At 69.1% G+C, this 14,981-nt stretch overlaps 1 protein-coding gene across 1 annotated transcript; it reads right to left on the bottom strand.

Annotated features, from left to right (window-relative positions):
• Window positions 1–1,603: 1,603 nt before the first annotated feature.
• RABL6 (RAB, member RAS oncogene family like 6) lies at window positions 1,604–14,932 on the bottom strand. Its single transcript, XM_036022500.1, is given in 18 exon segments — window positions 1,604–2,088; window positions 2,165–2,205; window positions 2,750–2,842; window positions 2,845–2,920; window positions 3,225–3,477; window positions 3,521–3,688; window positions 4,040–4,151; window positions 4,154–4,189; window positions 4,361–4,655; window positions 5,099–5,206; window positions 5,704–5,809; window positions 6,123–6,218; window positions 6,220–6,261; window positions 7,095–7,186; window positions 7,602–7,654; window positions 8,668–8,715; window positions 9,323–9,457; window positions 14,521–14,932. Coding segments are annotated over 18 exon segments (2,061 nt in total). The 5' UTR covers window positions 14,651–14,932; the 3' UTR covers window positions 1,604–1,911.
• Between the last annotated feature and the right edge of the window lie 49 nt (window positions 14,933–14,981).

Below are 14,981 nucleotides of genomic sequence, written 5' to 3'. Positions count from 1 at the left end.
TAGGACTGGGTGAGGCTCCGCCCAGGAGGTGAGAAGCCTGGCCTTGCCGCTGCTACAGTGAGAACGACACCCATCCCACGGGGCAGCGTTGTGGCCCGCTTGGGTCCTAGGCCTAATGAGCTGGCGGGGCAGGCCCTCCCACGGCAGATCCTGGCCCCCAGTCCCCAGTCCCCGGGCGCCCTCGCAGGACGGCCGGAGGCGGGACCCCATCCTTGGCGGGGGCCCCCCACCAAAGGCAGCGCATGGGGCAGCAGCTTCCGACCCCTACCTGATCGCTGCTCCCCCGCCGAACCTGGTGCGCTGCGCAGGCCCAAGCCCGCCCACCGGCCCCCGCGCCCCCACGTCCCCGCCGCATCCGCGCCGCGGTCCCCGGCACCGGCAGAAAGCTTCGAGGCAGCGGAGCGGAGGGCTGTCCGTCCGCTCAGTGCTGCCCCCAGGTGGTAGCCGGCGGAGCTGCACTTAAAGGGGCCGGCGCCTGGGGCCTGGGGACCCACGTGCCCGCTGCTCTCCCACCAGTGCTGGGGCTTGGAGCTGCAGGAGGCGACGTCGGCACCCGTTAAGGTGCAAGTCGGAGGTCTAACCAGGGGACCCCTCCGGTTCTGCCGGCCCTCGCCGGGCAGCTGGCCGTCCGGAGGAGCGCCCCCCGCCCCCCGCCAGCCCCCCGCGGCCGGGGTTGTGGACATCTCCCGGAATTCACAACCGGGGCTGGGCCCAGGCACGAGCAGATGGGCTTCCCTCCGCTGCCCCTGCTGGCTCGCTGCTGCCGCACCGAGGCGCCAGCTCTCCACAGGTACCTGGGGCCATATGGTCCCCAAGCGGACTGGGGCCTGGAGCTTCTCCCCGAGACGCCCAGGCCGACGGCCCCGCCCCACCCATCATCCGGTGTCAGGCAGGTGGCCCTGCAGCCGTACCGGGCCCCTCCCCAGTGCAGTGTGCAGCCAGGGAACGTTCCAGCTGGACAGAGGAGCGGGTGACACACACCCTTTGGCTCACAAAGGGCGGGACCTGTCCTGTTGTGGGTCTGTGAGACTCGGGCCCTGGGCAGGTTCACATGTATTGGCCTCCTCCCCAGGTCCACAGGCCCCACAGGCTGTGGGCTAAGGGGAGTCCCTGCCTAGCAGCGGGGTGCCTGCCCAGGGACTGCTGGCCCACGGCCCCTCTCCCCAACCCCGGGTTTAAAGCCTAGGAACAGAAATTGAGGGAAAGGGAGGGGACACCCAGCCTCCACCCTCCCACCGGGCGCTCAGCCTGCCCTCCAGGAGGGGCAGCTGTAGCGTCAGAGCCAGAGGGGAGGTCTCTGGAGGGGCGGGAGGGAGGGGGTCAAGGCCGGGGGCCCGTGGCAGCCAGCAGAACAGACACACCTGCCCTCAGAGAGCTGGCCCCCCCCACGTCTTCCTGGGGGCCTGGGGCAGACATGCAGGTCAGTGGCCACACTGGCCCAGCCTGGACAGCACGTGGCTCTCATGGGAAGTCCTCCTACCCGAGGGGCAGCCTCCCCAGTGGGAACAAAGGCTCTGGCCCAACAGCAACCCAGGGCGACGGGGGCAAGGGGCCTGCAGGCCGCCCTGGGAGCCAGGGGCAGGAAGTGGCACGCAGACACACAGTAAAACAAGAGAGCTTTATGGTCGGAGATCAGTGTGGAAGGAGGAAAGGAACCGGGGCGCCGAGGGAAGACACCCCGGCCCTGGACAGAGGCGCACCGGCACAGGCGCAACGCTGGGCGCGGGGCCAGCGGCTGTGGAGCCCGCGGGAAGCTGGGCCGCATGCGGGAGTGCGGGCAAGCAGGGGCTGGGCGGCGACCACGGCACTCCCGCCTCTGTAAACAGCCTCGCCGCGCGGGGCCTTAGTCCCTCCCTGAGAAGCCGCGGGGCGGCGCTGCACGGAGCGGGCGAGCCCGGCAGGGCGGCCGGCCTAGAGCTCCTCGTAGTCCCCGCCCCCGCGGAGGCGGCCGCCCGGGGCCCCGCCGCCCAGGAAGGCCTCAGCTCGTCCACCGCCGTCCTCTCGCGCCCGCCGGCGCCGGTCCTCGCGGGGCTCCTCCTTGTCCTTGCCCTTCTTGTGTTTGCTCTTCTTCTTCGCAGCCTTGTCCTCCTGTGGGCGCAGCTAGCGTCAGCGGGGCGCCGGAACCGGGCCCGCCACCACCCGGCCCTGCGGGGAGGCGGCGTACCTCTCGGCCTTTCTTCTTCTTCTCCTTGGATGGAGGCTTATCTGCACGGAGGGGGCGCCCGGTCGGCTCAGCCACCACTGCAGGAGCCCCCTCCCCCACCCGCCCTTCAGCCTCCACGGAGGCCCCAGGCGGCGCTCGGTGACAGGCGCAGCTCCACCCCCACCCCAGGGGGCAAGCCTGGGGTCCTTGCCTCTCCCTCCCTCCCCAGGACCAGCTGACACTGCGCCTGGGGCACAGATGGGCTCACTCGGGCCAGGGAGCGATGGAGACCCTCAGGCCTGAAGGCCAAGCCAGTGCTCGAGGGCAGAGGGCTGGACTCAGGGTGCGTGCGGGCTCTCCACTGGCCGCAGCCACGCCACTCAGTGTCTCCTGGGTGGAAGCCCTGCCAGCCCCAAGCGCCCCGTGTCACTGGAGCACAGACGGACACCAGCCTGGGCTGGGAGGCAGGCGGGGGCAGCTCTCAGGGAACCGACAGCCAGCTTGCTGGGCCTGGGCGCGGCCCTGCTGCTCGGAGGACACCCAGGGCGAGAAGGGACAGAACCCCACCCCTGGCGGGGCTGCCCCAGGACGCCCGGCCTCAGCTACCTTCACCACTGCTCGCCTTGTGGCCGGTCTCCTCCAGCCCCAAGCCGAAGAGGTCCACTTCGTCCTTCACCCTGAAGGACGGGATGCGGGGCCTGGGGGGGGGGGCGGCGGGGCGGGGCCCGTGTCCTCGTCCGTCTCGTCGGAGGGGTCCTCTCGCACCGGGAACTCGTCCTGCAGGCCAGGGGGCCACCTCGTCACCCCTGTGGTCAGGCTCTGCCACTTCCTGGGCAGGCGACAAGCCCCCTCGAGGGGCCGCCCTCTGCCCAGGTCAGGGGTGCGGTGATGCCCGTGCGTGGCAGCCGGGACGCTGGAGCCCCGGCGCCGTCCCCGCGGAGGGCACAACAGGCCCAGGCCGGCGGGGGGGGGGGCTGCGCGGGCGGGGGCGGGGCTCTGGCCTCAGGGCGATGTCCTCGGGCCCGGAGCTCCCAGCCTGTCCCGCCTCTCCCGTCCCGGACACGGCCTCAGGGCTCCTCACCGCCCTCGCGGGCACGTCCAGGTCACTCTCGAAGTCAGGGTCGTCCATGACGAAGGACAGCATCTGGGCAGCGATGGGCCCCTCAGGGTCGCTCTCCGACGACGCTGCCGCTTCCTCCCCCTTCCGGTCCCTGGGCCCCAGAGCGGCGCCCTCGGCCGGGGGCCTAGGGAGCTCCGCTGCCCTGGGGGCCGAGCGCCTGTGTGGCCTCACGGCCTTTGTGGAGGGCCTATGGGAGGAGAAGGGGGTCAGGGGCCTGTGCCCGCCCCTCCCCTGGAGCCCCTCCCCCTCGACTCCACGTACTGTGCGGCCCCAGCTCGGAGCCCTTCTGGGACGCGGGGGCCGCGGCGTCCTCCCCGGGGACAGGGCCCGTGGGTGGCAGGGGCCTGCCAGGCGGCTTGTCTTCGAGGTCCACGTCATCCTGGAAACCTGCCACCATCGGGTTCCCTCCTGGGGCCTCCCCGTCACTGCCAAGGAGGAACGGGGGGCCAGAGGTCACGAGCACGACTGGGCCCCCCGCCCCCAGGACCCTCTGGCAGCCACCGGCCCTGGGCACCAACCGCGGCTGCTCCCCCCAGGCGCACGTTCCCATGGGGACAGATGGGGGGACTGGGGGGAGGGACGGGAGGCCGAAGGGGGGCCCCGCTGTCTCCCTCAGAGTGGGGGGGAAGGGCGGGGGCTCACAGGTGAGTGCAGGCACTCAGGGAGGAGCATGCTGCTGGCTTCGGTCTCTCGTGTGCATTTTTACAGGGACCCGGACCCCGTCTCGGGCTCGGCACCAGCAGGGAGCATGCGGGTGGGACCGAGTGCCCCCTGACCTGTCGCTGTCCGGAGGGACCTGGGCCTCGACTCTCCTGTCATCCCTTGGGGCGGCCACGTCGTCCAGGAAGCTGTGGTCCAGGCCGTCGGCAGGAACAAAGTCCTCCACGTCCGGACCTTTGCTGGAGCCTCGGCAGCTGGGACTGGATCTGTGCCCGCGGGACGGGACACGGGCAGGGGCAGGTGTGAGGCGGCCGACAGGCTGCCCGCCAGGAGGAGGAAAAGGCCCCCGTCCCAGTGTGGGGGAGCCCAGGGGGCCGGCAGACGGTGCCGTCACACCGGTCGCCCACCCCCCCCCCGAGGCGCCGCCGGGGGCCCACCTGGGGGAGCAGGGGCCACCTCGGGGGGCGGCGGTCCAGTCCCGAACAGCCGGGAGATGATGCTGCGCCGCGGGGGGGGCCGGGGCAGGGGCCGCGGGGGGGCAGGGGGCCTCTGCGGGGGACGGGGGGAGGGGCAGGCTGAGGGGGCGGGCTGCGGGGTGCTGGGGCTGCAGCTCCCCGTCGACTGGGCGCTCGGGGGCACCCCCGGCGACTGGGAGCCGGAGGACGGGCTCTGCCCGTTGGCCGCCGGCGGGGACGAGTGGCCGCGGCTGCGGGCCTCCATCATCTCAGGAAGCTGGGGGGACACAGGGCGGAGGTGAGCAGCCCGCCTCCCGCTCTCTCCCTCTCACTGGGGGGGACGCCAGGTCCCCGTCCTCTGGCTCAGCGGCCCACCCGGCCTCCCGCCCTCTGGAGCACCCGGCAGCTCCCTCCCCAAGGCTGGGGGGTGGGGAGGGGGTTCCACTTAACACTCAGTCCACTCGCTCCAGACAAGAGCTCTGCTCTGAATATCATGGCTGACACCAATGCTCGGAGGCCCGGGCCAGGGACAGACGGGGCTGCAGGCCTGGGGCCCTCGGGGCCGTCCCCACCCCTCCCTGCAGCGGGCCCCGGGGTGCCTCCCACTGAGCCCCGGCATTTCTGGACACACAGGAGGTGCCTGGGCCGCCGGGGCAGCTGGGACAGGGACCCTCGCCCGCTGCCCGGCCTGGACAGACCCGGACGCAGGGCCCCAGGGACGCACATGCCGTAGTTCTGGTCCTCGGTCTCCTGCTGCACCGACAGCTCCTCCAGCGTGGCGTCCATGTCCAGCTGGTTGGTCTCCAGCTGCCGCAGCAGCGTCTCCCGCTGCGGGGAGAGCGGCGCCTGAGCACGCGCCGCCCGGTGACCACCTCACCCCGGCCTCCAGTCCCCCACTGGCCTCCAGTCCCCCCACTGCCCGCCTCGGGTGGAGTGCCGCGGCCGAGCCCTGGGCATGGAGACCCGGCAGCTCACGCAGCCTCGTCCCGATGGCCGGCACGGCACCTGGGGTGCTCGGCGTGGCCACTGCACACCTGGGCAGTCAGGGGAGCCGGGCCACCTGGGGCACGTGGGATGAGGGGGGACAGGCACGAGGGCCACAGCAGCGCCACGCAGGGGCCAGCGCCCAGGCTCAGGGGAGGGGCCGCGGCCCCCGCAGGTGCACGTGTGCCGTTCTCCGTCTGCGGCGGGTGCCTGTGTGCCCCTGCGGCTGCGCGGGGCTCAGAGACCGGGGTCCCAGGCCGCCCCGCAGGGGGGGGGCTCGGGAGCGGCCGCTGCAGCAGGCTGCCCGCCGCGCCCGGTGGGGGGCCTGGGCCAGAGCCCACCTGGAGCTGCAGGAACGGGATGTTGAAGAACTTGTGAAGGTACTTCAGGCCGAAGCTGTTCTTCATGGAGGACTCGGCGTAGCGGAAGTAGGAGGAGCCCGGCGGCCTGCGCGCCCGAGAGAGCAGCGTGAGCCCGCGGGGCCGCGCTGCCCGGAGCCCCCGGAGCCCCCGCTGCCTCCGAGGGGCCCTCTGCCAGCGACCCCCCCACGTGGCCCCAGCCGCCGGGCCGAGGCTCAAGCCTCGGGGGCCCCTGTGAGCCGGGCACTCCCTGCGCTGGCCCGTGCGGCCGCCCGCCCCGACCTGGTGCCAGAAAGCCTCCGCCACCTTGGTCCTCGGCCACGCGCCCCGTCCCCCGACAGCCCTGCTGCCCCCCCTCCCCCCAGGCCGTGCCCCCGGCCCAGGCCCCCGACGGCGCCCACCTGTCCAGGCCGTCGACGAGGCCGCGCACGTCGTCCGGCAGGACCACGCGGTGCTCGCCCATGTCCCGGTAGTTCCCCAGCACGCACACCGGCACGGGGCGGCACCTTGGGCAGCTCCCGCAGGATGTAGGCGAAGGTCCTGCGGGGGCGGGTGTGGGGAGGGCTCAGTGCCCCCGCGTGCCCCGGACCCGCGCGCCCCCACTCGCCGCCTGCTGCCCCCCCTTCCCCAGGCTTCGCGCCTCTCGTGACCCACAGACCCCCCCCGCCCCCCGGCTTCGCCCACCGTCAGCGGCTCATGAGCGCCCGCCCCGCGCCGCCCTCCCACGGCCTTCCTGCGGCTCTGGGCCCTGGGGGCTCGCCGAGGGGTCCCTTTGCTGACCCAGGGCTTGGCCCTTCGGTGACGGGCGGGGGGGGCGGGGGGTTCGCACGGTCCCTGGCACAGGGCCCTCGGCTCTCGTGGGGCCGATGGCTGTCCCGCGTCACAGTCAGTCACACAGTGACCAATGGGAGAGTGACAGAGGAAGTTGGACAAGCAGTGGACAGTGCGGCGGGCACCGTGCAGGCAGCCTGGCGCTGCCTCTCCTGTGTGCACGCAGGCGGGCTGACCCATGTGGGCTCCGGCTGGGGCCCTGGAAGGCGGATCCTCGCCCCCCGCCCTGCAACCTGCGTGCTGAGCCTGCTCGGGGGGCCTCCCGCTGAGATGGGTCTCGGCTGCACGTCGTCCCAGCACAGGTCAGAGTGTGTGCGGGGGTCCCTGGGCGCCCCCGACAACGGCACCACTGATCCCACCCAACTTTAGGGTCTTTTCAGGAAAGGCTGTGGAAGGGCCACCCCCCCCCCCAGAGCCAGCCCCCCCCCACCAGCCCATGTCCGCACACAGGGGTGCCCACAGAGTCTGGGCCGGGCTCCGTGCGGCTGCACTGCCCACGGCTGGCCAGCGAGGAGTTCGCACCGTAGCGACCATGCCCTCACCACTGCTTGGTGATGTCGAACATCATGACCACGCCGTGGCAGTTCTTGTACACGTCCAGGAACTCGGCGTCCAGGGCCATCTCAGCCTCCGCCTGGGACGGGAGGGGGCCGGCGTGAGGCAGCACGGAGGGCGGCCCCGGAAAAGCCTGACTCAGACGTCCCCCGTCTGCAGGGCCTGCGGCTGCTTCCATTTCGGAGAAACACGCACACCGAGCCCCAGGGGCCACGCTCGCACCCACGGGGCCGGGGCCGCGGCGTGAGGGCATGTCCTGTGCTTTTAGGACCCGAGGCCTCTGCAACGGGAACACCCACCTTGGCTGGTCCACCCAAGTCCCTCCCGGGCCCCTCGGAGCTGCATAAGGTCTGACGGGGTCGCTGGCGCGGCGCCGGCTCAGGCAGGCCTAGCCGCCCCAAGGCGGCCGTGGTGGCCGCGGTCCCGGGGGCAGCTGGGACGGGCAGGCAGAGGGGCCACCCCCACCGCCGGCCCCAGAGGCAGGGCCCGCCTACCTCCTGGGGGTCGTTTTCCATCTTCAAGCCGTCGCCTCGCTTTTTGCATTTTCCTTTTAATTGAAAGACACAGAAGGGACCAGGTGGACCCTCCGGGCCCAAGCACGGCAGGGGCAGGGGCAGCCTTCCTCACACCCCACCCCACACACGCCAGCCCCACCAGCAGTGGGCAGGGGGGACTGGAAACCCCGGGAGCGGGGACCCCACTCGGCGGCTGGCACTGCGGCTGGGACCCCAGTGAGGCTCCCTGGGGGCTATGGCCGCCCCGGCCCTGCCCCGGCCCTGCCCCAGCCCAGAGAAAGACCCCAGCGGGCTGCCGACAGCGGGCCCCCTTGAAGGCAGGGGGCCGGCCCCGGGCGCAGAGGGCGCTCGGGAGGCGGCCCCAGTGTCCCCACCAGGCTCAGCTGCAAACTTGGCACTTCCTTCTGGGGCCGGCCAGCACGAGCCGGAGAGGGGCGCAGCCCAGCCCAGCCCTAGCCCAGCCCCAGCCCTGCCCACCCCCCAAGCTCACGGAGGCCCAAGCTCACGCTGGGCACTGGTGACCCCGAGTGACCAGGAGCCTCCCCGGCACACAGCGGAGCACTTCTGAGAGGGGACCGCCGTCACCCGGGAACCCCAGGGTCCCCTGGGTGCAGAGCAGCTGGCCAGGCAAAACCAACAAGCAAACAACCTCCCAGGACAAGCTGGGGTTCACTCATCAGAAAACCAGCATCTGCCCCTTCCCACAGCTTCTCCCCGAGCCCCCGCCCCCCCACCTTCTGGCCCATCCGACAGGTGACAAGCTGGGGCGGGGGAGAGAGGGCCTCCCCACCCTGCACGGCCGGCCCCACAGGTGAGAGCGGCGGTGTGATGCCCTCGGTCCCGCCCTGCCCCCCCCACGCACCCCCCCAGAGAGGGGCGGGCAGGGGCCCAGGCCCCAGATGGACGACGGCAGGCCAGCCCTCCCACGACAAGACGCTGGCGCCCACCCCCTGCGCGGTGGGCAGAGCAGCCGCCACAGGTGACGGGGACCCGGCCGGGGGACGAGGGACGGGGGCTCTGCCGCGGGCAGGGCAGCACGGCTCACCTTTGTCCACCACGTCCCACACCTCCACTTTGACCACGTCGGCGGTGGCTGGAACGAGAAGGCGAGGGGGCTGGCAGCGGGCTCCTGCCCAGAGCGCGCGCCCCCTGCCGGCGGGGAGGCCCGCGGTTCCCAGGGCGACCCCAGCGCGCCGTCCGCCGGCCCGAGCCCGGCAGCGAGGGGCGCGGACCCCTGACGCACACGACGCCCGGGGCGGCTCCGCGGTGTCCTGCAGGGCTGCCCGCTGCCCTCGGCAGTGCCCGGGGGCCACCAGGCGTGTTCTGTCCCTCAAGTCCTTCCAGGACAGGGACTTCCAAGGCCTGAGGCAAGGCCTGCAGGCGGCGGGGCAGCTCCCCGGACACCGCCCCGCCGAACCAGAGCCTCGCCCTTCCCAGCTCTCCAGGCCCGAGGGTGGGGCCTGGGGGCAGCACCCCGCCGAGCCCCCGCTGCCCCGCCCACTTCTCTGGGAGGGGACTCCAGGGCCGCCCAACACTGACTTCAAGGAGAGCCACGATAGCCTGGGGTCACGGGGCTCCCACGCATGTATGGTCTCCATGACGACACAACGCCAAGGACCCCCGGCCAAGCAAGGACGATGGGGAAGCCCCGCCCCACCAGGGGCAGCCGCCGCCCCACCCCACGTGCCCGCCGGCCTCACCCTTGTAGCTCCAGTGGATGCTGGTGACCTGGATCTCCTGCGTGGGGATGTACTCCTCCACGAACCTCTTGCCCTGCAGCCGGTGCCACAGCGCGGTCTTGCCCGTGTTCCTGTCTCCGCGGATCACTATCTTCACTGGCGGGGAGGGGGGCAGAGATCAGGCAAGCGAAGAAAACCCCAGAGCCGACCCCCCACCCCCAGAGTCTGCGCCCACAGGCGCTCGCCTCCTCCCCCAGACCCTGGCCTGCGTGGCTGTCCAGCAGGGAGGAGCCAGCGGGGACGGGGCACGGGGGCCCACAGGCCCACTGGAGTCAAGGCTGCCCGGGGCCGGGCCTCTGCCGCCCCTGTCTGCCGCGCAGGACCCGGGAGGCCTCCTCACGGGCGGACCCGGCAGTGCCCGCCCAGACTTCAGACACTCGGGAAAGTGTCTCTCCCAGAGCTGGGCTCCAGCAGGGCTCATGCACCCAGGGTCAAGGTCAGGCTGCTGGTGCCGGGCGAGCCCGTTTCCCAGATCCCCATGGCTCGCTCACAGCCTGCTCCCTTCAGCTCTTCTCGTTCAGTGCGCGGCTCTGCCGGGTGCCAGGTTTTCACAGGCCAGGCATGGACTCGGGGAGACAGAGCAAGGCCGGGGAGAGCCCACCCCACCTTGTGCCAGCGGGACACGCCGGCAGGGGCTTTCGTGTTTCAAGTTTTGTTTATTTACTTTTAGAGAGAAGGGGAGAGGGCTGAGAAACGTTGATGGCTGCTTCTCACACACCCCAGCTGGGGGCTGAGCCTGCTGCCCAGCTATCTGCCCTGACCTGGAATCGAACCAGTGACCTTCTGCTGTGCAGGACGCTGCTCAGATCCACTGAGCCACACGGTCAGGACTGTGCAGGGCTTTTTTTTTTTTAATTCTTAAAATTTATTTATTTTAGACAAAAGGGAAGGGAGGGAGAAAGAGAGGGAGAGAAACATCAATGTGTGGATGCCTCTCGTGCGCCCCCTACTGGGGACCTGGCCCCGGGACTCAGGTGTGTGCCCTGACTGGGAATCGAACCGGCGACCCTTTGGTTCTCAGGCCAGCACTCGTCCACTGAGCCGCACCAGCCAGGGCTGTGCAGGGTTCTTGCTCCTCTATCTGCCTGGTGTATTTCTATTCTTTGTGGTAACTCGAACGTTTGTAACATTCACATCTGCTCTAATCAAGTCCAAAGTTAATACATCTTGTCTTCCTCTTAAATGAAGCAAGGATTTTCAAACGCCTCCCTTCTGACCAGCTGCACCCCGGACGACGTGCCCACTTCTGGGACTTGCGTTTCTGTGTCTGTGTCCCCACCGTCGGCCACCGTCACTGCCAGCACTGGGACAACCGCGCACACACGTGCCCGTCCCGGCACGTTGCTGCCCTGGGGCTCCCAGGGCGTCTGTCGGGGACTGACCCAGCCCAACTGCAGCTGCTCCTGAACCTCGGCCGGCGTGGTGTGGGGCACCAGGCGGACAGGCCTGTCCCTGAGGCCGCCCGCCCCCGCTGTCCCCCGGAGACAGTCTTCTCGCTCTGGCCACTTCCTTGTCTTTCTTTTCGGTCCTGAAAACGTCCAGCGACGTGTCCAGCTGCAGAGGGTCCGGACAGACACCTCCCAGTCTCACGTGCCCCACGAGTGACGGGAGGACCCCGCCTTCTCCCCAGGGAGGCCTCCCCTTCGTCCTCGCCGGCCTTCCCGCCGGCACCTGCCCAGGACACCCGCTTGGCTCGGCACCGCGCATCCCGCTTCAGTGGACCCACTGCGCTGACCTCTCCTCTTAATGACTGGCAGGCGGTCGCCCTACCGGCCGTCTTCCACGTGGGCCTGTCTGTCCGGGGTCTCGGTGGGGTCTCCGAGTTGCCTCCTCGTCAATTCGAAAAACGTTTGTTTTCTACCCTCCTCCAGCTTTGGAGAATTTGAAGTTTTACTTTGTCCCAAAGTGAAGTCATTTTAAAATTTGATGTTGACTCATTTAAGTTAATTAAAAGAAATCCTACAACGTTGGAAGTAAATAAATGATCTGGCTTCATCTGATAAACAAAAGTACTAATGCTTACTCTTAACAAAGTCAAATCAATCTCAGGATCCCAGACGTTGGCTCAAATAAGCTAAGTAAGCGATTCACTTGGAAAACCTGTAAGCTCACCCGGAAGTGGTGAGAGCAGCCCTTCACTTAAGCAGCACGTGGCACCCGGCTCCTGTGGCTGTGCACTGAGCACTGAGCTTCCAACCAAAGGTCGAAGGTTCAATTCCCAGTCAGGGCACACGCCTGGGTTGCGGGCCAGATCCCGGCAGGGGGTGTGCAAGAGGCAACCACACATGGATGTTTCTCTCCTTCTTTCTCCCTCCTTCCCCCTCTCTCTAAAAAACAAATAAATAAAACTTTACTTTAAAAAAAAAGCAGCATGTGGCGAAGTAGCTGGCTCCCCGGACGGACAGACAGTGGGTTCCCCAGACGGACGGACAGACAGTGGGTCTCTCGCGGCAGCTCTCCGCGGTACAGACGAGGCGCGGAGGGTGGGGCTCCGCTGCCGGCCGGGACTCCTTTCACCCAGACTCAGCGCCGACGCACGGACACCCCCGCACGCCCTCAGAGTGAACGTCACCGTCCCCCACACAGAGCGGAAGAGCGCGCGGGCTGCCCGAGAGGCAGATGTGCGGCCCCTTCTGCAGGGGACTCGGGTTCAAACGCTTGCGGTGCTCTTTCGCTGCCGGGCCGTCGCCGCACACGGGTCGTGCGGCAGACTCCCAGCGGGCCCCTGCTCCCAGACAGCCCGCCGCCACCACAGCGGTGGCTTCTCCACTCTAAGCCCCTCACGGCTCAGGTCCCCAGGGTGCCCAGGGGCAGGGGCTGCAGGCCTGGCCTCCCGTGCTCCTCTCCAGCCCTCGCTGTCCTGGGCCCGGCCCTGCCCTGCGACCTGCGGGACCCAGGACATGACCTCTGCACCCTCCCCGTCGCACCCTCCCCACCTCCTGCCCCACCCCGCTGCTCCGGCCACCCGACACTGCCCAGGCTCCCTCTGGCTGGGCAGGCCCCACGGTCTCGCCCTGTGCTCCACCCCCCACTGGAACGCAAGCCCGCGAGGCAGAGGGGCGGCTGGGTTTTCGCGGAGCAACATGGCACACATGTGCTGAATGAATGAGTGCTGGAGAAGGGACACCCACCAGGGACACGTGGCACGTCGGGGACAGCAAAGGCTCGGTGACCCGCGAGTGGACCCCACGGGGCAGCCCGACTCATTCGCCAAACGCGGCTGTTTCTCTCCTGAAGCAAAAGCTCTCTTGCCCGGGTCAACCTTCCAAAGGTTTCCAGCGAGAAGCGTTCCGCCCAGGCTAGACCCGGCCCTGCGCCGGGGCCGGGCTCCGGCCGCCCTCCATCCGGTGGCTTCGCTGCAAGGCACGGCCGACACCGGTGACAGACCTCGCCCCGCTGCCACAGAAGGGTGCACCCAGTCGAGTCACACACTTCCTTCCACTTGACCAGCAAACGGCTCCCCCACCACAGAGGGTCCGGTGCCTCCTCCAGGCTTTGGCTTGATTGGTCCCTGGGCACGTGCGCCAGGAGTCACTTCTCATCGCCACTGCGACATGTGGAGCAGAGTGGCTGACCGCCACGCCCCGGGAGGGCAGCATTCCGTGAGAAAATGTACACCTGGAAGTCCACGCTCACCAACAAAAGCCCGGGATCTGCGACTGTCGCGTTGCTGGCTTGCTGCTCCGAGCTAGGGACCTTGGGACACGGAAACCAGAGACACTGCCCCACTGACTAAGGAAGGAAAGCTCGAGGCTCGGACACTGCTCCTGCTCGCTGTTCCGGTGCCGGGCCGCTCGCCTCTCGGCTGCGCCTCAGGCCCCCACCCCGACCCTCCCAATCTCACCACCTTTCTCTCGGGGTCAGTGGTCGGGAAGCCAGACCGGCCCCCACTACCTGAGGGGGGGGCGGTTCTTCTCCGGATCCCCCCCACTGCCCCCCACTAGGGGGCGTGGCCATCAGGGAGAGCTTTCTGGAAGGTGAATAGTTTCCAGGTCAAATTTCCAATGGACTGAAAATACATTTAAAGTAATACTGTAAGTACTAGACTTAAACAAGGAATGCAAGCGCAGACTTGAAAGGTTTGTGAAATACATGCTGGGCCTTACTCTCCTCTCCCCCCATTAGAGAACTCCGTACCAGTGCGAGTGGGTCGCGTCGCAACCATTCTCTTTCAAACCCGCACGGAGGCCTCTCCAACCAGTTTCTCAACGCCGCGCACCGCCACCAGGTCACGTCGCCACGGCCTGGACGGCTCCCCTTCGAGGAGCAAAGGGGGAGAAAGGCCCCGCTCCTGGAGCACCTATGAAAACGCTCGGCAGGGAACCGCATAAAAGCAGGGAACATAGGAAGCCTTTGAATACTGCTAGGAAAGAGCCGATGAGACGGAAAACCTTAAACGAGGTCAGGAAGACAGCATCCAGGAGCTCCACCGTTTACATAATTTATAACAGGCCTGGAAACGGCCGGCGCCCCGCGGCAGCTGTCACCCGCTGCTCTCCCCGCAGGGAAAGAGCGGCCTGGCACAGACCGGTGGGAGTCTGTGCTCTCCGGGGCTTTTCCCACTGCGTCCTTTACAAACGCTTCTTTTAAAAGGGGGTGGGTAAGAACGTGTGGCGTCGCTGATATTACGTGTCCAAAGATCCCAGAGCGCGCGTCCTACTCGAGCCAGCAGGATTTCGCCGCCCCTCCGCAGGTGACCCCAGATCACGGATGGAGAGCTCGTCACCCCTTTCAAAGTGTCACAGACCACAGAGCTCTTCCCACGTTATGTAAGAATCCCTGTCGGACGAGGTCACCTGGACCCGTCGCGGCGCCGCAGAGCGCACAGGGAGCGGGGACAGCCTGGGCCAGTTTCACTGTGCGAACCAAACACAGGTTTCCTACCCGGCCCGCGCTCCTCTGCAAGGACCCACGGTCGGAGGGCAGGGTCGGAGGGGAGGGCCCGGCCCCCCCCCCACGGCGCCAAAGGAACGCGCTAAGGCACCCGCGACGCGCCGGCACATCCTAAAACATACGAGCAGGGTCTGCCACGATCGCCCCGCAAACGGCGAGGGGCCCGAGGCGCGACAGGCCCCTCAGCGCTCCCCGGGCCGGTTTCTGCCGAGTCCCAGGGGCCACGGCCAGGGCGCCCCACTCCCCACGCCCCCGCGCCCACTCACTGTTGTACTGCACTCCCTTGGCGAAGCGCCGCTGCAGCGCCTGGTTCATGGACTGCAGCCCGGCGGGGATGTTCTTCTCGCGGCCCGGAGCCTGCTCCGACCCCACCAGCTTCTTGAGCGCGGAAAACATCTTCCCGCTTCCGTGTCCGAGCTCGGCGCGGCTGGCGGAGCTCAGCGGCGGCGGCGGCGGCGGCGGCGAGGCGCGGATCGCACCATGGCCCCGCGTCCCGGCTGTGCCGGGCGCCTGCTCCGAAGGTCTCCTCGGGGCTCAGCGGCGGCGACTTCCGCTCCGGGCCCCGCGGCACCCCGCGCAGACACCCTCCGCCCGCCAGCGCTGCCATGTTGGCGCCCCGCTCAGCGGGACGCGCGGGCTACGGGGCGCCTCGAGGGCCAAGGCGGTGCGGCGGCGCGCATGCGCCTGGGTCGTGCGCGCGGCTACGGGGCACCGCGAGGGCCACGGG

The sequence above is a fragment of the Phyllostomus discolor genome, chromosome 3 (assembly GCF_004126475.2).
Source record: "Phyllostomus discolor isolate MPI-MPIP mPhyDis1 chromosome 3, mPhyDis1.pri.v3, whole genome shotgun sequence".
Lineage (NCBI taxonomy): Eukaryota > Metazoa > Chordata > Mammalia > Chiroptera > Phyllostomidae > Phyllostomus > Phyllostomus discolor.
This window is presented reverse-complemented; position numbering and strand designations above follow the sequence as displayed.